This window comes from Acinonyx jubatus, chromosome B2 (assembly GCF_027475565.1).
Source record: "Acinonyx jubatus isolate Ajub_Pintada_27869175 chromosome B2, VMU_Ajub_asm_v1.0, whole genome shotgun sequence".
Taxonomy (NCBI): domain Eukaryota; kingdom Metazoa; phylum Chordata; class Mammalia; order Carnivora; family Felidae; genus Acinonyx; species Acinonyx jubatus.
The window spans coordinates 132,154,344-132,175,436 of NC_069385.1; the positions used below are offsets into that span (position 1 = coordinate 132,154,344).

At 43.6% G+C, this 21,093-nt stretch overlaps 1 protein-coding gene across 2 annotated transcripts in view; it reads right to left on the minus strand.

Annotated features, from left to right (window-relative positions):
• Positions 1 to 245: 245 nt before the first annotated feature.
• Positions 246 to 21,093, minus strand: part of ELOVL2 (ELOVL fatty acid elongase 2) — a 64,220-nt gene continuing 43,372 nt past the window's right edge. The window contains exons 1-8 of one of the 2 annotated variants that reach the window (XM_027040288.2): positions 19,323 to 19,367; positions 19,142 to 19,205; positions 14,315 to 14,502; positions 9,933 to 10,010; positions 6,173 to 6,344; positions 3,139 to 3,263; positions 2,530 to 2,664; positions 246 to 739 (exon numbers count right to left, since the gene is read on the minus strand). In XM_027040288.2, the coding sequence (XP_026896089.1) occupies positions 614 to 739; positions 2,530 to 2,664; positions 3,139 to 3,263; positions 6,173 to 6,344; positions 9,933 to 10,010; positions 14,315 to 14,502; positions 19,142 to 19,205; positions 19,323 to 19,352 (918 nt within the window). In that variant the 5' untranslated portion in view covers positions 19,353 to 19,367 and the 3' untranslated portion in view covers positions 246 to 613. Of the gene's footprint in view, positions 740 to 2,529; positions 2,665 to 3,138; positions 3,264 to 6,172; positions 6,345 to 9,932; positions 10,011 to 14,314; positions 14,503 to 19,141; positions 19,206 to 19,322; positions 19,368 to 21,093 lie in introns of those variants that run through there. The other variant, XM_027040289.2, reaches the window with a different exon arrangement.

Genomic DNA, 21,093 nt, shown 5'->3' on the forward strand with positions numbered 1-21,093 from the left:
AATACAAATTTCGTTACCATATCACTAAGTTGAGACTTAGTGTAGGAATTTGACAGACTCTACCTTAAGAGAGAAAAGTTGTGCTAGATTCTCCTGTCTTCCGTTTAAAATCCATTTTCATATTTTCTGGGGTCAGGTCCTAATGGAACAAATGGACTGATTACACACTGGCGAGCAGTGCTTAATATAGATTAAGACACCCTGTAGTTAGAAAGGTAATTAACATTTTGTTTTAAACACTTCAATCTGAATAAAACTTTTTATTTGAAGACTGGCTTCGGAAAACAAGGCTCCGTGTTTCCTGGCTTTGTACGTGTATAAGGCGTTATACCGACGGTTCTGGTGAGGGGGTCAGTCTGTGGGGAGGAGACAGAGCCGCACCAGTTCTGAGGTCTACAGAGTTCGGTGTCTGAGGTGACACGTATGTTGACGGAAGCATTCAGTTAACAGATTAACCTAATAGCAATATATTAATACATTCCGGGTACAAATGATTTATAAACTCAAAAGAAATTAGTTTATGCTAAAACATATATAACTTTCAATTCAGTCTTTGCTTTAAAACAAGCGAATCTGTGAGGCTATTATATATGCTTTGTCTGTTACTGGGCATTTACTGTGCTTTCTTGTTTATTACCCCATTAGTTGCAGTGAAGCAGGCTTTGGAGAAACCGTTCTTAACTTCTTTCCCTGCAGGTGGCTCTTGCGTATTTTTCTTCATTGGCTTTTTTCGGTACGTCTGTTGGATGCATATATTTTGAAGAGAGGGAAAAAAGGATTCTTGAATAAGACTTCGACATGGCATATAATCTAAAACAGTTCATGATTTTATTGGGTATTGGACAGGTAAGAATTTGTTTTAGTTTATCTATTTTGAGAGAGGGAGCACAAGTGGGGGGGGGGGGTGGGCAGAGAGGGAGGGAAAGAGAGAGAATCCCAGGGCTTGAACTCACGACCTGTGACCTGAGCCGAAATCAAGAGTCGGATGCTTAACCGGCTGAGCCACCCAGGCCCCCCACCAAAGAAGAATTTTTGTCTGACAATTTTTAAGCTAATGGTTAAAACTAAAAATAGGGTAAAAACCGAGACAAATGTGAATGAATTCCAATGAAAGGTTGTTTCTGTCACCTTCTCTACACTGGCTAGGATTTATGTATTACAGGACTGGCATTCAAATTATTCTGCATTAGTTGCTTACTTGCATTTCCTAAAAATTAGATCCTTTCCAATTCAAGTTGGAAAAAATGCTGTTATCTTAAAAGTACCAGTATCCAGGATTCTGGCTTGATTTGGTTTTTGGCATATCCTTCTTATTCTGCCCAAATACCTGATTTTGTCTCATTTTTACTTTTTTTTTTTTTTTTAAAGCACCTATATTAACAAGGGTCAAGCCTGAAATTATATACTCAAGTCTAAAGGAGTAAGACTCTGTGTGAACCAAAAAGTAGGGTCAACGTTTTGAACGCCCACTGCCCACCCTGCCGGCTACCTGCTCATCCTCAAGGTTCAACACCAAGTGCCACGTTGACTCACTTAGCTTTCCTGTTAACAGTCAGTTTTGCTGTGTGAGTTGTTTTTGTTTTTTGGGGTTTTTTTTTTTTTTTTTGGGTGGCTTTGTTTGGTTCCATCAATGGTTATTTCTTCAGAAATTCTCAAAGGAAACTTCTATCTGTTATAAAAGACAAAGCCTAGCCAGTCCAATGGCGCTGAAAAGACTGTCAGCAGTTCACTTTCCCACAGTTGTACTTTGTGAGAAGCCACCACAGGTTAACCTTTAGCAAATGCCAACTAAAAAAAAAACGAAGCATTTATTGTCTAAAGAAAGAAATACAGTTGATTTCAATTTGGAAAGTACTGTTTGGAATAGAAATGTATGTTCTCATCTTTTTTTCATGAAGCTTACTTTCTATTTCCCCAGCCCACAAAGGAGAGCAATTTAAACTCTACCACCACCTGAGGCCTGCACTCTGCTCCCCCTTCATCAGTTTTTGTATTAATGGAGTTGCTTTGATGTCGTGTTTTGGAGCCCTGTTTCATTTAAATTGTTGATTAAAAAGAAAATGACATTTAGTAAAGAAAAAGCCAATGTGACCTTTCCATGGTGGCTTGCCTTAAAAGAATTTTTTCCAGATAGTGAGGTTACAACATCACCGTGCTGATATAGAAATGATTTTTTAATATTCAATTCATTCAGCCTAAGTTCTTCTCCATTTGTATAGAGGCCCTGGATTCAGATACAAGACCCTGTTTCATGTTTTTGTCCCATGTTACCAATGTGTGACTTCATTCAACTTTTTATGCATGCACTGAAAAATGTTTAATAAAATGCCCACTAAGGCTATTCATGGTGGTTTTCCTTCAAGGGGAGGGCTTGGGGGCGGGGGGAGAGTTAGTTTTCACTCTCTACTTTGCGAGCCTCCATCACCGACCAGCACGTGCTAGTGGATTTCCTCGGGCAAATTAAACACCAACGTAAGGCGAGAGCGCAGTCTGCTATGTTCCGCCACCGGAGATGTACATTTCACTTACCTGAACGTAAAAATTTAAGAACAGGATGACTAAGGTGAGCATGTAGGACGACTGGAAGATGAGACAGCCGAAGGGGAAGCCGCAGGGTTTCACCACCGCGCTCAGCGTGTGTGTGATGGTCAGCACGAACTGCACCTGCGGGGGGGTGGGGGGCGTCACTGGGGGGCGGCCAGGCCGAGCCACGCAACACACCATTTGGAAATACAAAACATTTAGAAGTCGACTCCTGTTACTCCCTAGGTTTTGCAGGAAGAAAGCAAAACTGCGGAAGCAGCACACTATCCTACCCAGAAATTTCGCTTGAAACGATGCTAGTCAGTATATTTAATTGCCTGCTCGTTTTCTCATGGAAGAGTAGCAGTTGCACTTATTTAGATAAAAATGAATCTTAAAATTAATGTCTGTGTTAAATCACTGTCACTTCGAAGCAAGGAATAAGGTAGCTTATTTCGACACACTAGATTTTAATCCTTAAAAGGTTCTTTTTAGAGGAAAACAGGCAGCCTCCTCACACATAGCAAAGCCTCTGCATATGGGGACAGATTTCTTTCCTCCATGAGGATATTCGATGCTTCACAGGGAGAGGAGCTGAACGAAGGGATAACATACCAGCTGAGCCTGCGTGAGGTATTTCTTCCACCAGAGATACTTGTGCATAGATGGAAATACAGAAAGGCCATAGTAGGAATACATGAGAATGTGGATAAAACTGTTCAGTGTGGGTCCAAAGAAACCTGTAAAAGTATGGGATAAAAATTACTGCTCATTCTTCATCAAATGAGACGGATTCTTCCTGTGCAGCACGGCTGAAGATGAGTCACACCTGTGGCACTATCATCTGCCACAATCCACACGGTGAATTCACCCTCGTTTCTGCCCTCTTGCTCCAGGATTCCACAAAAGTCACCGAGATAGGACAAAACTGGATGGTTTTTCAGTCAGAGTGCCAACCAAACAGGTAATTCCTGATTTGCAAAGGCTTTACTGTCCCTTAAGCTGTTGTTACTATCGAGTGATCAGGGAGAAAATGAAATGTTAGCTTCAAACCGGTGGCAGAATTCCTTTGAAAGAGAAATGTCTCTGCTTCCACTACGCCTCTGATGAGCCATTCCAACTGTGAAAAGAGGGCCTTCGGTATAGGGCTTAACAAGGTGCTAAAGAGTCCAGGAGATCAGGCTGCTCTTTACATTTAATAAATTCTACCTGAAAGGGACCTAGAACCAGGAGAGCTAGAGCAAGGTGAGAGAAGGTGCAGCAGGAGAGAAGGCTGGGACGGGATGGGGCGGGGTGGGGAACGGACTGGCCAGTGAGGCTTCCCAGTGGCTGGACCATCTCATGGACTTCTAGGACAAGGAATATCTAAAATCCAATTGCAGGACATTTCTGTTCTAACTTGTGCCGTTATCACTCCTCTGCCCCTGCCGCCACCTTTGTGAAGTCCCTGTAGCTTCTGTCAACGTGGGCAAATGGTGTTTCAGGAAACCAAAGGAAAAAGAGAGAAGTTCTATGTTGCTCAGCTAAGAAGCAAAAGGATTTAGTTTGAAGGGGTGAGATGTCAGAGACGGGTCTATTTGTTGGAAACCAGGAACCCACTGTCGTGAGGATTAGACCAATCGATACACACAAAGTGCTCACGACAGTGCCCGGCAAAGCAAACACTACCTCTGTTACTTTGGGATCCAGATGGCTGGGCTGTGAGCTCTCAGTCCTGCAGTGGAAGGGGCTGTGGGGCTAGAGGACCCCTATCAGCTATGTCCCCTTACATACATTAGTTTTACTTTGTAAATTTTGATTCTGTCACCTGGGAAATGGGCAGGACAGTAACTGGCTCTCTGGGCGGTGCTGGGATTGAGTGCATAATGCTATGGAAACTGAAAAGTGCAGTACCTACGCTGGCTAATGAATTTAAACTCTGTAGCCTGGTTTTCCCAGTCTAAATCAAGGTCTGGTTAGATCCATGCAAATCAATGAATGAGAAACAGGGGTGTCTGGGTGGCTCAGACACCACCGCCAGAATCTAGTAAGTACTCAGCAAACACTGGCTGGAATAACCGGTTACAGCAGTATTTCTTTACCGCGTAAGCTTTCATTACCGTGAATTAATGGGGTATGATTAAAAAAAATTTTTTTTAATGTTTATTTATTTTTGAGAGAGAGAGAGCATGAGTAGGGAGGGGCAGAGAGAGAGAGAGAGACACAGAATACCAAGCAGGCTCCAGGCTCCGAGCTGTCAGCACAGAGCCCGACGCGGGGCTCGAACTCACGGACCGTGAGATCATGACCTGAGCTGAAGTCGGATGCTCAGCTGACTGAGCCACCCAGGAGCCCCTGGGACATGATTTTTATAATATTTTAGGTTGACTGTGAATTGTCACACACACAGCATTTCATCTACAAGAATCCCAGGTCTTTACACGGGGATTACGTGAGAAGGAGGTTTAGATGTTGAGTGATTTGTAATGAAATTGTTGACAATCACAAAAAATACTTAACCTTGATAATTGCTTGATATTGATTACGGTCTGTATATTGATGACAGCATTAAGTCTATCATAGTTTTAATCACTAAACTCAAGAAGCCAGATTTGGTCCAGGAGAGAGTTAAAATAAAAACATCTTTCTGACCACTTCATCTCCAGCACTTTCCTGCTTCACACTCTGGTTTTAATTTGCATCTTCATAGTCACAGATATATTCCAAATATCCTTGACATTTTGTTTATTTTTTTAAGTTTATTTTGAGAGGGAGGGAGAGAGAATCCCAAGCAGGCTCCACACTGTCAGCACAGAGCCCGACGTGGGGCTTGATTCCACGAACCGTGAGACTGTGATCAGACGCTGAACCGACTGAGCCACGCAGATGCCCCTCTCCTTGACATTTAAAAAATATCTCTAAGATCCCCAAATCATTTTGACTTAAGTTTTACCTGTTCTGAGTTTTCACAGAAGATTTTTAAAGCTGGGGATATAAGACAATCACATAGAAAGTACCACTGTCTGCACTGCAGGTCAGAAGGGACCCATTAATGCCTATGAAATCAATGCAGTGAGAGCGGTCATCAGCTTTTTGAAAAAGTGCAACAGAATTAATGAAATGACAACAACAAAAACCCAAAGTGCATCACAGAGCTAGGGTAAATATCTCCTGAAATTTCTGTTCCACACAAAGTGCATACACGTAAAGAGGCTGTGATATAAGGCGCATTGTAGCTCTCAGTTAAAACAAACGTTGGAAGCCACACAGAGATGTGCCTTTAACTTTTCAGAATGGAAAAAAAAGTCCAATCTATAGGACAGCCGAGTGATGACCTCCACCAAGTGGAAGGTGCTGGATTTGTTTCGACAGGAGTCCTTCAGCCCCTGGTGCTGGAGTAAAATTACTCCAGCTGGGGTGCGTGCTTCTGGCCCGCGGACATTTGGCGCAGAGGGAAAATGAAATGTATTTTCACAAATTAAGGTAACGCTCCCATTCTGCAGGAACGAAAGACGCGAAACTGGCCACACGGGCAGCCGCGTGCTGCGCCGTGTGCCTCCCTCTTCCGTCTCCAGAGCCACATCAGTACAACAATATTCAACCCCAGGCACCCACTAGAGGCCTCGCGAGACCCAGGACACGGAACTGAAAAAGCAACAACAGAACTTACTTTGCCCGCAAGGTATCCAGTTCAAAACACACCACCAGATGTTAAACATGGAGGCATGATGGTATACGTGAAGAAAAGTAATCTGACTGGTTTTTTTCCGCAAAACAAAGAAAATTGTGTCCAGGAACTCTATGGACTTGGAGAAGTAGTACCACCACAACACCTTGGCTACCTGTAAGGATGTTAAAACAGGAAAAAGAAAAGGTGAGCGAATGAAAACGCTCCCCTGGCTGCCCCCCCCCCCCCCCCCCCCAGCAACCTGCATGATGCCGCACTCCACCAGTGGGCGTTTCTGTCTCAGGCCATCACCAAAGCACCTTCGTGGCATCTCTGCCCCCAGCTTCTCCTCATTCCCAGCAATCCACCCCACTTTGGTGAAAAGGAGTTGCCCCTCTGACACGCGTGATCTGATCAGGTGACTCCCCTGCACCCGCCGAACACGGGCTCGTTCTCCAGCCTGTGCCGGCAGGGATTTCCAGCACCCTCTCTGAGCACAGCACCGGGCGCCATCAAGGCCGTCTGCTCCCTCTTCCGGCACTCGCTGCCAACGGGGCTCCTGGGCCTCCTGGCACCCTTCTCCCCGCGTCCACCCTCCTTTCCTACCGCACGCCTGGCATCCTTGAGGAACACCCTTAAATGCCTCCTCCTAACCCTCTCCTCGCCTTTTCTCAGGCCTCATCAGTCACATCTTCCTTTGCATTTGAAAACTGCTTTATGCCTCTGTTTTCAGTAACCATGGCTGTGTAGTGAGGGTTAATGCCACCGAGGGCAAATCACACAAGGCAGGGGCTGTCTCATCTCTGCTCAGGGCTCAGCACTCAACAGATCGCTACTGCTCGTTACACTAGGTCTTAATTTTTTCTCTAGTTCCCTACTGTGCGCGTGTTTGGTCTCTTAGCTGTGCTGGAGCCCAGGAGCCGTCTGTAAGTGGACGACTACTGCTTTCGTGTCTCCTCCTCCTCGGAAGATTTAAAATCCAGGTGCTTCCAGGTGTCATATGGAGTGTTGAATCACTACCTTGTACACCTGAAACTAGTATTACACTGTATGTTGGCCAACTGGAACTTAAGCAAAAGCTTAAAAAAAAAAAAAAATCACGATGCTCCCCCCTCCTCACTGACATGGTTGGTGGGTCGGGATTCCTACTTTCCCTCCTGAGCCCCTTCCAAGTCTCAGCCACAGGGAAATACTTTAACGGCAGTGTTTTTAGCACTAACATTTAAACGTATGAGGAGAGTGTGTGTAAAAGGAACTCTGAAGTCAGAATATCATGCTCTATTGTCTGCCTGCCAAGAAGACAAGGAGGTGTGCTGGTTTCCATCTTAATGTTTGAGAGTGTGATTCAACTTCACAGATATTAAGTCAAATACAAATGTAAAACGACAATGACCTTTAGAAAATTGTATGGTAGCCCAAAGTGCGCTGCTCTGTGATAATGCGTTAGAAATAAAATGGGTGCAGAGAAACCTCTATATATACTTTTTTCATACTACGGCTTTGAAGATGTTTTTTAAAATGCATTCTGAAATGTACATCTTACTATGAAAGATTTTCATTAAAAGGTTTCTGCTAATAAGCATGTTTTTCATTATAGAAAATTTCAATCAAGGAGAGGAAGTATAAGGAACCTGTGTTACCTATCACTAAACTTCAAAACTTTCAATATGGTTCCAATTTGTTGGATCAATTCTATTTCTCAACATTTTTAGGGGCTGTACAGCATATTCTAAGCAAAGGCAAGGTATCATTTCATCTATAAAAACTACCAACAGAGAGGAAGGAAACTTTTACTTCACCATAACCACGATGTCATTAGCTAATAAAATCAGGGACTCCTTAATATCTGCCAATAGCCTCATCCATGGTCAAAGTGTCTTAAAAATGGCCTTTTAGAACTGATTTAAATCTGGATGCAACCAAGGTCCAGCTTGCACCGATTTGATAAAGTTTGTTAGTCTTTTCTAATCAGTAACAGTCCCCTTTCCTTGCTTCCCCTCTTCCTGTCTTTTCTTCACAAAAACTAGATCAGTTATTGCATGGAATTTCTAATATTGTGAATTCCTAATGTTATTTAACTTCTCTATCACCCACATTTTCTGAAGCAAAGCAATGAGATTTAGAGGCTTGATGGACTGAGACTTAGGGAATTTGGCAGGAACTCTGAGTCCATGGTTCTGTGTACTTCCTGGCACATCACGCTGGGAGGGCACATCATTTCTGGTCGTCCCGCTGGCGTTCGTGATAGAGTTCAGGTGTTAACAGCCAATCCAATTATTATGAAGTTCCGTTCAGCGTTCACCCGACAGTTTTATCCCTTATGGATGACGGCCGAACAGATCCATGATTTCACTAGGAGTTGCAAAAGGGTGATTTTCTAGTTCTCTCGTTACTTATGCACTTTTCTATAGAGAAGAGCTCTCTCTCTTCCTCTATTTGGAAATTCACACGTGAAAAGCAAAGATCAATGTTTGATTCTTTCCCTTTAACATTTTTCCCCTAGAAAGAGCTGGTGTTCTAGCAACCTTCAGAAGGCAACAATGTGTTTTTTAGTATCATTTTAAACTCATGGGTTTTTACTAAACTTGGTATGCTTCAACCCATTCCAGTCAGTATTCTTTTTGAATTGTCCCATCTTGCACGCTGGGAGTCCCTTCAAGATGGCTCCTCGGTCTTTTTGTCATGACCTGGGTAGTCTGGACGGCTTACGTGCTTTCTGTCACCAGATGTCCTCGATTTTGCTTATACACATTTCCCACCCCAACCCAGGAATTGGCCAATTCTCTAAGAATCCTAATCCCTTCTGGTGGAAAATTATATTTAGAAAGCACAATCTGGGTATTCACTCCTCACTGCACTGGGCTGTCAGAGACTAACTAGGCCTTTTCTGTAGATAGAGCTAAATAACACATTTGTTTTTAGAAAGAATAAAGCTAATTCTGATATTTCCAATTTGAATCTATGATCAGTGTTCGCTTGACTTTTTAATTGGTATCTCTTTTCTAGGTCTCAAATACTAGTTGTAATGATATTAAGATTATTAAATACTTAACTTCATCCTACAGTGTACCTTTAACAGTCTCAGAGAAGCAACACCAGTATTTTCATGAATAGCAATCAAAAAAATTACTGAATACTGTTAAGATACATCCCCGAGGGATGGTCAGTCAAAATACCATGTTTTAAAGTCACTTAATACACGGGTATATCCATTTCTTTGAGTTTCCAAGTTTTGGGAGGAAGGCTGCCTTGCTTTCTTTTTAAAATTAATTTTGTTTCAAATAATATAAAACACTTAATGGTTCCAAAATCAAGTATCCCATCCCTACCACCTCTGCCCAGTTCCTTCACCCAAAAGGAAACACTTTGTTGGGGTTTGGTTTATTTTAAAAGCAAACACACACACACATATATTCATATCACTTCTTACACAGAAGGTACTATATTATAAGCACAGTCTGCAAGTTGTTTTGTTTTGTTTTTTAACTGAGATCACGTCCCAGAGATTACTCTGTAACAGTATAGAGATCTTCGTCATTCCGTTTTGCAAAAGGAACCATTCCTGGACAAGCCATGGTTTATTCAATCAGCTCCCCCATGGTTGGACATTTGAAAAACATTTTTGTTACCAAGTATTTCTATCAGAACATGATTCCCTTTCTTATGTAATCCCAGCCCCATCCTCATATCTGGAAGGATAAAGCCTCCTCTCCTTTTCTAGGAGAAACGGTTACAGGTGGTCTATTAGTTTCTCAAGACTTACCCGGACATCAGCTTCCCCTGCACTGGTGAGATCTTGACACTGTAAATTGTAGCCTCCTTCCCAACTGGAAAGAATAAGCTGCCAAAGAAACAGAGGGGGAAAAATTAACACGAACATTTGAAAGAGGACTAGATTTCCCATTCATGTTCCTGACTGGCGTCTGTCTGTTCAAGGTCTGAGTAGAAACTTCCCAGCATCTGACTTTCTCAATCCTGTCCCCAAACATGTTATCAAAGGAATTAATTCTTGCTGTTGAATAGATACCAATAGTTGGTATGCTTTAATGGGTACAATTTACTTCTGAACTTTACATTGGCCCAAAGTAACAGAGTTTAGCTATTTGAGTAACAAAATATTTTATGTAAGGAATCATCTAGTCGTATGTTTCCACAGGTAAAACACAGAATTAAATATAAACAAATGCAAAAACTACACTAAAATTTTAATAATACTTTATATTGGTTTATATTTACCTTAGCTGATCATCTCCATAATTTTATTATGTACATATTTATTACCATTTTACAGATGGGAAAACAGGGCTCAAAGGTTCTTAAATCATTTTCTTCACTGTATTTATGCTACTTGGTACTCAATCATGTGTGTGATTATAACTGATTAATATTTATATCCCTCATTATGTTCAAAAACCAAAAGTCTCCATAAAGATCTGTGTGTTTTTTGCTCATCTTTGAATTCACCATTCCTTGCCCAATGCCCAGCACATAGAAAACACCCAATAAATTATGAGAAAATAAGCTTTTTATACTTTGTGGAAAATTCTGCCAAAGAAGTTCTCTCTCCCTTCTTTCTGGCTATTACTGTAAAAACTTAAGATTCTAGAATACAAAGCAGGTACAGACGGTATTTTTCCCCTTCATCAAATTTTATTTATAGGACAATGTTTAACCTTTCCAACTTCAGGAATAGTAGGCAGTCGTTTACAATTGCTGAATGAAAACTATCTCTAGATATAAAAAGAAACCTATGTTCCTGACAAGTTTGCCAAGGACTTCTGCATATTTGATATTTGTGTATATTGTTAAATGATCACCATGAGGGGAGTCTAGTTAACGTGTTACATAAGGTATGCAAAGGCCTACTATTTGTGGCTGCTCATCAGAGATGTGTAAAGATACACCCTGCAGAGAAATACACAGGGGGAGTGATAGGATGTTAAAATCGAACACTGAAAGCCGTCAAACTACTAAAAAAACCCATTCAGATTGTTTAAAACTGTCTGGCAATTTAAAACCTAAATAGCATTAAGCAGCCGCTCTATGAAAGACTCTATGTGCCTTGCACAGGTCCATTGCTTATCCCCTGGGGGGCTTGGCAGACGGGAGCCATCCATCCTGGGTGTTGAAGGAAAGGAAACCAGGCTGTTGGACAGGGTTAGCCTTAGGAGGTGGAGCCTAGCTTGCTCCAAAAGAGGTCTAGGATCCCTCTGCTTCTCCCCATTTCCAACTCCTCAGTCCAGGCCACCGGCATCTGTGACAAGAGCGCTCCAACCGTCTCCTGGACTCTGCTTCCGCTCTTGCCCCCAGCTCACTGTCCCAGTTCATTTTCCATGTAGCGGACGCAACCATGTATCCGAGATGGAAGATTGATCACTCCCCTCGTTAAAATCCCCCAGTGGCCTGCCACGATACTCAGAATAGAAGCCAAACTCTTTACAAGGCCCTCTATGTTCTGCCACCACTCTGCCTCGTCATAAACCATCCCCTCCTCTGACCACGGAGGTCTAGCTGCACTGTTTCTTTTTTGTGGTCTTTGAACATCCCAAGCTTGTTCCTGCCCCAAGGCCTTTACGTTTGCTGCTTGTTCTGCACGAACACAGTTCCTTCAGATCTTCATATGCTTGATTTCTGCTCAAATATCAGAGGTCTTCCTGCCCCCCCACCAGCCCACCACTGGTCAGCGTTGCAAGGGGAAAGGCGGGGTTGTAGAGCCTAGAATAGAATCTGACACACTATAGAAACTCCATACGTATTTGCTGAAAGACTCTAAGTAATTTTAGCAGTACCTTCCTGGCCCAAGCAAACATCTGAACTGGGCTTAACAAGTTAGCAAGGTTCAATCAACCCATTAACTAGTGGCTGTTACACATACCCCAAAAGTGTCTAAGACCGTATGCCTGCCCTGGAAGAGGCTACAATCAGAGGACAGCAGGAGGCAGTCAACAGTGGTAACTTTGAACCAAGAGCTATAGGAGTGTGAGAAGAGCACAGTGGACAAGCAATGGATAACATTCTTGTAGGGAAGGGACTAAGTACCGACGTTCTCCCTAAAAACGGGTCGAAGCCATTTACTTGTCCAAACACTACTGTTCTTATTCCTGTTAATGGTGAATAATATTCACCTTAATATTTACACAGTTTTTCATATTCATGAACTCCTGCTGTATACTGGTCTATGAGCTTTTCAAGTACAAAAATCACATGTTACCCATCTTAATATCTCCTTGGCTGAGTATACAATTCACAGCACCTAGTGGATGCTCACAGAATGTTGACTGAACAGAACTGACTAATCCTTCTAGCAGACTCATGAGTTAAGTAGAACGAGGACCAAATCTCCATTTGACTTCTATTTTTTTAATGTTTATTTATTTTTGAGACAGAGAACATGAGTGCAAGTGCGGTAGGAGCAGAGAGAGGGAGACACAGAATCCAAAGCAGGCTCCAGGCTCTGAGCTGTCAGCACAGAACCTGATGCGGAGCTTGAACTCACGAACTGCGAGATCATGACTGGACACTTAACTGACTGAGCCACTGAGGCGCCCCCCATATTTCCATTTTAAAGACAAGTCATGTAAGGGTCAGAGAGCCTAATTAACTGCCCCAGAATTACAGACAGTGACACCTGCATTCGCATCTGCTGACTCCACTACTCCTAAGTCTCCAGCTGGTATTCGGGCTTCCGGTGTGGTCAGACATTCGGCTGCCCTTCTGACACAGGTGCTGCTTCTGAAAACAATCTAAGGAAGAATATCTTTCCCTTTGTTTCTTCCCCAAGAAACTAACCCTGTCAATCACTGTCTCGCAAGCTCCTCTAGTGAACTAAGATTTACCTCGTTGAAAACCTACATAAAAATTCCCCTTCCAGAGTCAGGTAAATTAGGATCACTGATGTGACAGGACTATGGGGGGGGGGGGCTTTCTAGACCCTGAATTCCATCTGCACTCGGATCACGGAACTGTGGGCATCGGTGTTGTAAGTCATGTTAAGTAATGGTTATTAAGCATCTTCAGAATGGTGCACAGCAGAGGAATGCACAGATTGAACTCTGTGGACGAGAGGATCTATATTTTACGTGAGGATTTATCTTCTTTTAGAATTCAAGGACCAGGAAGGCAACTATACTTGTGCCATTGTCAGCCATTTGTAACTGACATGAATGATTTTATCCTGTTCCCTAAGAAAGGTTTTGTCTTGTTTTTGTTTTCCCTCTGCTTGCTGGAGCAGGTTTATTTGGCACTTGTTGATTTTCCTTTGTGGCAGGCAGAGTGAAGCAGGCTTTGGGTTGTACAGAAAGTGCAATTGTTACTTGTTCCCTTTCTTGTGAAATGACTTGGGTTTGGCATGTTACAAAGGAACGGGCGATGCATGATGTAATGAGGGCAGCAGGAGTGGGGCTGGAATCTCAGCCTGGGACTCCGAAGTCAGTCCTCAGAAACCGCGATGCCCCCGTCACGGGGGACCAAAGATGGAGGGAGTAGTCTTTAAGGGACTGTGTATCTGTATTTCCAACTAACTGCATTTGATTTTTAACTTAAAAACTGCTCTGTCCTCAAGAGCTGTCTATTCTCAGGCAAGTCATGTAACTTTTCCAAGCCTCAGTATCATCATCTGTAAAAGGAGAAAACTAGCACATATGAGCTTTAAAGGCCCATTCAGATCTAAATTGTGACTTTGAATTATAGTGAAAGACTAAGGATTCAAGAAATAGGCCTAGGGGCGCCTCGGTGGCTCAGTTGGTTAAGTGACTTTGGCTCAGGTCACCATCTCACGGTATGTGGGTTTGAGCCCCACGATGGGCTCTGTGCTGACAGCTAGGATCCTGGAGCCTGCTTCAGATTCTGTGTCTCCCTCTCTCTATGCCTCCCCCCTGCTTACGCTCTCTCTCTCTCTTAAAAATAAATAAACATTAAAAAAAATTTTTTTTTAAAGAAAGAAACAGGCCTAAATTGGGATGAGAAAAATTCTCAGAAACAAAGATTTCCCCAAGATTTTCTGACGAAACAGTATCAGACGCTGGAACAGCTCCTGAGATCTTGAGGAACAGTACTGAGAGCAGCACTGGATAGTTCTGGAAGGCCAGATTTACTTCTCAGAGACGCTCACTTACCAGACTCCAGCGTTCCTACATAGACACTTACCTCTGCCAGCATATATACGGAGAGAAGTGTGATTCCGAGATTATACAAGGTGAGGATACCCCTGAGGGAGAGAGCATGTCTGTTCTTCATGTATTTGTTACCCAGCCATATTGAAAGCAGATACAGGACAGTAAGAAAAAAGGTAGGAAGGTAAGAGTCCAACATGAACCATCCTCTGACTCGAGAATCTGAAAGGAAACAAATACAGTGAGAATCCTAAAGGGGGGTGCTTCTGTTTAGTTTTAAAATATTATCACATGTATTTAAAAAGTTTTGGGTTTTTTTTTTTGTTTGGCCTTTTGTTTTTTACTGAGGTAGAACATGAGTTTCAGGAGCACAACATGATTCAATATTTGCACACCCTACAAGATCATCACCGCAATAAGTGTACTTAATATCCATCACCTTACATAGTTACAAAAATTTTTCTTGTCATGAGAACTTTTAAGACCTCCTGTCACATATATTGTATGTTCCACACTGGATACAACAAATAACAATACGACAAGAACCCACAAGAACCCGAGTAATAAGCCGCGATAAGCAGGACTGGAGTTACAGTTCTGAAGAAGAAACCCCTGGGGTGGGAGGAGTTAAGGAAGATCTCATGGAGCAAACAGGGCTTAGGCTGAACCCTGAGCGATGGGGACAGGTGATCAAGGCGGGCGGTAAGAGTTCTAGCGTCTTCTCCGGAACGGTTACTATGTTTATTTATTCTAACTCTGTAAACAGGACGTGCCATCATGCCATTCTGTGGATGAAAAACAGCTCAGAAAGCTACAGTAACCTGCCGAGGCCACAGAGCAGGGGACAGCAGCGTCAGGATCTGAATTCACCTCTGCTGCCCAGCACGTTCCACCCGGTGCTGCCTTCCTCGGTGGAGTCTGGAGTAGGCAGGAGAGAAGGGGTATCGACAGCGTATACTGGTTCACACACCCCACACCCTGCAGCTCGGTGAGGACCACCGTGCGGTAAACCAGGCAGAGTTTAGAGCTCAGCTGAGCCAGAGCCGTGGGACTGAACCCAACAACCACGGGAAGCTGAAGAAGGCGAAGCCTTGGGGGCTGATGATTCAGAGGTGAGGGCAGAAAATATAACTGAGGACTGAAACCTGACCATGGACTAGAAGTATCAATAGCTAGGAGGCAAGAACCAAGATACAGCAAGTGTTCCTTGCTCTGGAGGGTGAAAACGTAAAAATCTACATAAAACACACATAATAGATCTGTAAGATAATTAGTTAACATCTGAATAGAACGGTAGGCACAAAGTAATTTTAGTTCTCTGTTCTGCTCTTTTTTGTTGTTTCAATAAAGCAAATAATTTGGCCCACAATGATAAAAACTGGCACGTTGTTTTTAATCTCTGTAAATGCGGTTGGAAGGAGCTGGTTTCTCCAGCCGATCATGCCCTTTCCTCCCTCTCTCTGCTCTCCCCAGGCCTCCGCCCCTCTTTCTGCTCTACTCTACCCCTCACACGCCAGCCCCCCTTACTCCACCCCACCTGACGGACAGCACAGAGGAAAGTGCCTTCTCAGGCTCTGTCCCATCACCTGTTCTGTTGTAAACTCCTCCAGTTGTGATGGAGAGAACACGGCAGGCGAGGGGCCCACCTCAGCATTCGTGTGACTAGCAGAGACCTACCTTCACACAACCTGCAGGAAATCACTGGTCGGAAAAGTCTGTCCCAGGTGCCACTTCCTAATGTTCACCTCTGAATCCAAATCCTATGCACCCATGGGGCGCCTGGGTGGCTCAGTAAGTTGAACCTTGATTCAAGAGTAAGTTGACTCTTGATTTTGGTTCAGGTCATGATCCCAGGGTTGTGGGATCGAGCCCCGTGTTGGGCTCAGTGCTGAGCCTGCTGAAGATTCTCTCTCTCCCCCTCTGCCCCTCTCCCCCACTCGTACTCTCTCTAAAATTAAAAAAAAAAGATAATAATAAAATAAAATACATCCTACGCATCCTCTAAAAACCAGATAAGTGTCCTGCCGTCGGAAGGGAGCTGCTTCTTCTTACCCTTTCCTACTACAGCTCTCCACCTGCGTAACAATGTAATTATAATTTTATAATTAATGTGTTATTATGGCTGGAACACTGTTATCACAATTTATATTTACTGAACACTTATTCTGTGCCAGGCACTGTCCTAATAACGCTTTTTACATGTATTAACTTAATTCCCAAAGTAATCTAATTATATAGTTGGTATCTCAAATAGTTTTGAGGTATAACTGATAAACCTGTACATACTTAATGTGCATAATTTGATGGGTTTGGACTTATGCAAACTCCCACGATGCCATCACCACAGTGCAGGTCACAGATGCATCCACCATATAGGTGATGTAATTATTGCCAGTTTATGTTTGAGAACAATTGACCCACAGAGAGTGAAACAGTTAAATATTTGCACTACACTGCTACCCCACCTCCTGTTACGGTGTTATGGATTGAACGGTGTCCCCCAAAAGATATGGTTAAGTCCGAACTCCTGATACCCGCGTGACTGTGACCTTACTTGGACATGAGGTCTTCACAGGTCTGACCCAGTTAAGAAGATGTCATACTGGACTAGGTGGGCCCTCGCTGTGACCGGTGTCCTATATTACAAGCGGAGATGTGGACACAGGGACGCGAAGAGGAGAAGCCACGTGCAAATGGAGGCAGAGAACAGGGAGATACATCTCCGAGCCAAGCAATGCCAGAGATTGCCGGCAACGCCAGAAGCTGGGAGAAAGGCAGGGAGCACTCTTCCCTAGAAACTCAGAGGGAGCACTGCCCTGCCAGCTCCTTGATGTCAGACCTGTAGCCTCCGGACCGTGAGAGAATCAACCACTGTTGCTTTAAGCCACGTGGTTTGTGGCATGTGGTTACTACAGCCCCGGGAAACCAACACACGTGGTCTGCTTCACTGCTTTGCAACTACCGCCGAGGTGGCAGTCTGACCTCCCGCCTAGAGACAGACCCCAGGTCTTACGCTCCCACCGTGTCTCACCCATACCTCCACTGAGTTCTGAGTCATGCAATCTAGGCCAACCGGCAGGATGAGCCCAGTACAAAATACAGCACCTCCAGTGGTTCGTTTTCTTTTGTCATGGTCCTGTAAATGCTTGCCGCTTTTGTCAAGGAGGAGAGTTAACTGTCCCAGCCCAGAGAGAGGAACAAATACTTGTAGTAAGATTTATCCTACCTTTGGGACGTTAATGGTTAACTGCATCTGCGTCGGGTATCTGCCCAGGACAAGATCCCCTGATGCCAACGTGGAAAAGGTGACTACAGAAGAGACTTGGGGACACCCGGGAAGTCTGCTAGGTGGCCTGCCAGTCAACTTAAGCTTGTGCCACTTTTGGGAAAGGGAAAGGGATGCTGGATGGCCCAGATGCTAGATTCCCTGTCACCGTGGAGGTCACCCGACCCGGTTGTCAACTGTCAATCTTCCCATCTCCTCGCCACAAAGAACCTTCCATAAACATGACCAGAGCTGAGTAAACAAACTGCAATCCTCTCCGTACGTGGACCCCTAGCCACATAGTTCCAGATCACAGCAATCTTAGCAAAGGCACAGCTCGGTGTGAACAGAGACACTGTTGTTCCACGCTCTGGTGCAAGTGTCCAATAGAAGCCACAGTTGCCAAGAAACCCTGTGTGCCCTCTACGTGAACCGTCCTCCTCTGCACCCACAAGAACTGTGAGGCAGAGAACATATTCAATAAGGGAGCTTATGCGATACACAGATCCTGCCTTGCCTACCCCACGGGGTCACCACGAGGACAAATGGTGGTGGGGGGGGGCCGGGGGGGAGGCGACTGAAAATATTTTTAAAGCTCTAATAATCACACAGCACCATTATATTAAAATCATGCAAACAGTCGCTCATCAGACGTTTATAAAGCCTAGGCAGAGACTGGAGTGGTCTTAGTAGTCTCTAAACGATGCTGTTTGGAGGTTTTTGAGAGACAGGAAAACCTCATTTCCCTCCATTTCCCTAACCCAACAGTGCTGAGGAAAGAACCCGGAGAGAGGCACAGATTCGCCACGGTTTGTGAACCAGCGAGGCCTAAGTGAAACGAAACACGTTGTTTGGAAAACATCCACTTGTTTGCGAGCTATACAGGGTGACTAAGATGCCCAGGGAAGCGTAAGAAGCGCTGCAGGGGGACGGCACGCTGCAGTGAGTCTAAGTGACGGGTGACACACAAAAGGGGGCGCTCAGGGGCTCCAGCCCACAGCACGGGCGGAGGGAGCTCACGCCCCCAGACACACGAGGGCGGAAAGAGGGGAAGTGACTGCGCGGGTGAAGAAGGTGGAAGGTGTGTGGGCGGTGGCGCCAGGAGAGAAAGTAGTCCCGGTTAGCAGGTGGCTCCGGCCTGCTCTGGTGGCCCGAGAGACACCGACGGGAAGGGCTTCGCTGCATTCTGTCCCTGCTTGTGGCTCCTGGAACTTTAATCCCAGGAAGGTTGAGCGGGTGCACTGAGGCTTTCTAGATGTTCTGGAGAAGGATAGCAAAGGGGAGGGAAGTTAGATCTCTAAATGTTAAGTACCATACTGTCCTCAAGGTACCAGAGGGGTGCCTGGGTGGCTTAGTCGGTTAAGTGTCCGACTTTGGTTCAGGTCATGATCTCCCAGTCTGTGAGTTCGAGCCCCGCATCAGGCTTTTTGCTGACAGCTCAGAGCCTGGAGCCCGCTTTGGATTCTGTGTGTATGTCTATCTCTCAAAAATAAATAAACATTAAAAAAGAAAAAGAAAAAACACCAGAAATGACAAAACCCTCTTCTGCAACTAAATAGTTTCCTTCCACATGAAATTCTCAAGTAGCTTACTCACCTCGAGGTCCAAACATATTGTCCAAAAAAGCATTGATTTCATCATCAAAAGCCTTTAGATGCTCCTGAAAAGATAAAAGAAAACATTATTTAATTCGGTTTTTTGGGAAATTCAAAACAGACATGTAGTTGCCAGAATCTCCAAGTCCTAGCTTCAAGGACTTTCGGCTGCAAACACTTACGGGAAGGGGACCAGTTAAACGCAGTCCCATCCTTCACAAGCTTGTGTGGATTTAGAAGGAAAAAATTCTGTTGCCTAAGGAAAGGAAAGAGGCAGTCCTGAAAAACAGGCTTGGTACATTTTTAAACACTGAAGGATTATTGACCTTAATTCCATTTCCCTCTAAAATGCTTAGAGGCAGAAGCTTTTCCATAAGCAACTTCTATTGTTGCAATTAACAGGAGTCACGTGCAAGCAACAGGGAGGGTCTACACCTGCAGGATATAATGTAATTGTTAAATAAAAATTCAGCTGAACTGTATTTCACAAAGTTCAATCTAAAGCTTTAAAGGGGACTTATTTTTCAAATAAGGCAATGAAGCACTATAGCTATTTTTTCCATAATCTTAAAAACCTTTATATTTTGTTTGTTTTCAAAACCTTTCTTATACATGAATATATATTTAATATTACAATAAACAGCATCTCTAGGGTACATCAGGTGATTACTGCCACTTTAACTGGATTCAGGATAGGAGAATTTCTGCTAAGAACCTTATGGTTGCTAAACTGGCTACAGGCTCTGGATTTAGCTCCTGGTCATTCTGGTGTGCTATTACGTTGCTCAAAATACCTGTGACGGTGTTCCCTAACCTTGCCTACAATGGTCTAGTGCACCTCCTCAAGCAAAGGGAAGAAAAGACAAATTTGCCCAGTGTTCGTGGGAAAGGGATCTTTGATGATGATTTGGGGCTGGTGGATTGGTGAGGTGAGCGTCATCTCTCAGGATGTTCATCTAGAACATTCTCTATAATCAGCCACCGGAGTACAGTCAAAGCATCTCATTTGCAAAGAAAGCGTAAGTGCTAAAGAAGAGAATTAACTTGCTGGCATTTGAAAAGAAGATCTGCAGGTTTGGTGATCAGCCTCTACCATTTAGACCTATTTCTTACTTGTCACTTTGATCCTGAGAAAATTTCAAGGAAACTTAGGTATTTGCAGACTTTAGGAAGCTCGAGAGAGTGGAAGAAGATTTAATGACGACATCTGTTAGCACCTACACCTGCTGGTCATGTATTAGGACCTTTATTATATCATAGTATCTCTATAAAAGGTATCTGGGCTAAACCAAGATTGGAAATTTTTAGAGTGTTTTGGTTTCCATGAAGGATATCTCAGGAGACCTCTAGTCTTGAAAAGGTCGCTAACCTCACATTTCAGTGTGACAGAGTTAAGATTTGTGTTGCCATTAGAACAGAGAAGATCTGTCCTGAGGCCTCTCATTCTTGAGCAAAGAATGTTAATCTCACTGATATATCCACCTTCATAACAAATACCAGTGAAATCTTCCTCTCATTGCCACATCCACCCACACACGTTTAAAAGTTTTCGGTCTGTTTGCTACAGTCCAAACTCCATTTTCCAACATCTGGAGGTCTAAGAAAACTCTAAAGGTCACAAAGCTTGTATTCGTTCTACAATGTTGCAGAAACTAAGTCACAGTAGAAGACCAGAAATAAAAGAAAGCAGAGGGGAAGATAATGAAGAGAGAGCAGAGAGTCAAAAAATGAATAAGAAAGGGCATTTTACACCAATACCCTGATAATAAAACCAGACAAAGGCACTACAAAAACATGACAAAACAAACAAAAACTACAGGCCAATAGCTCTGATGAACATAGATGCAAAAATCCAACCAAATATTAGCAAACTAGATTCAACAATACATTAAAAGGATTATTCACTACAATCGTGTGGGGTTTATCCCAGAGATGCAAAGGTGGTTCAATATT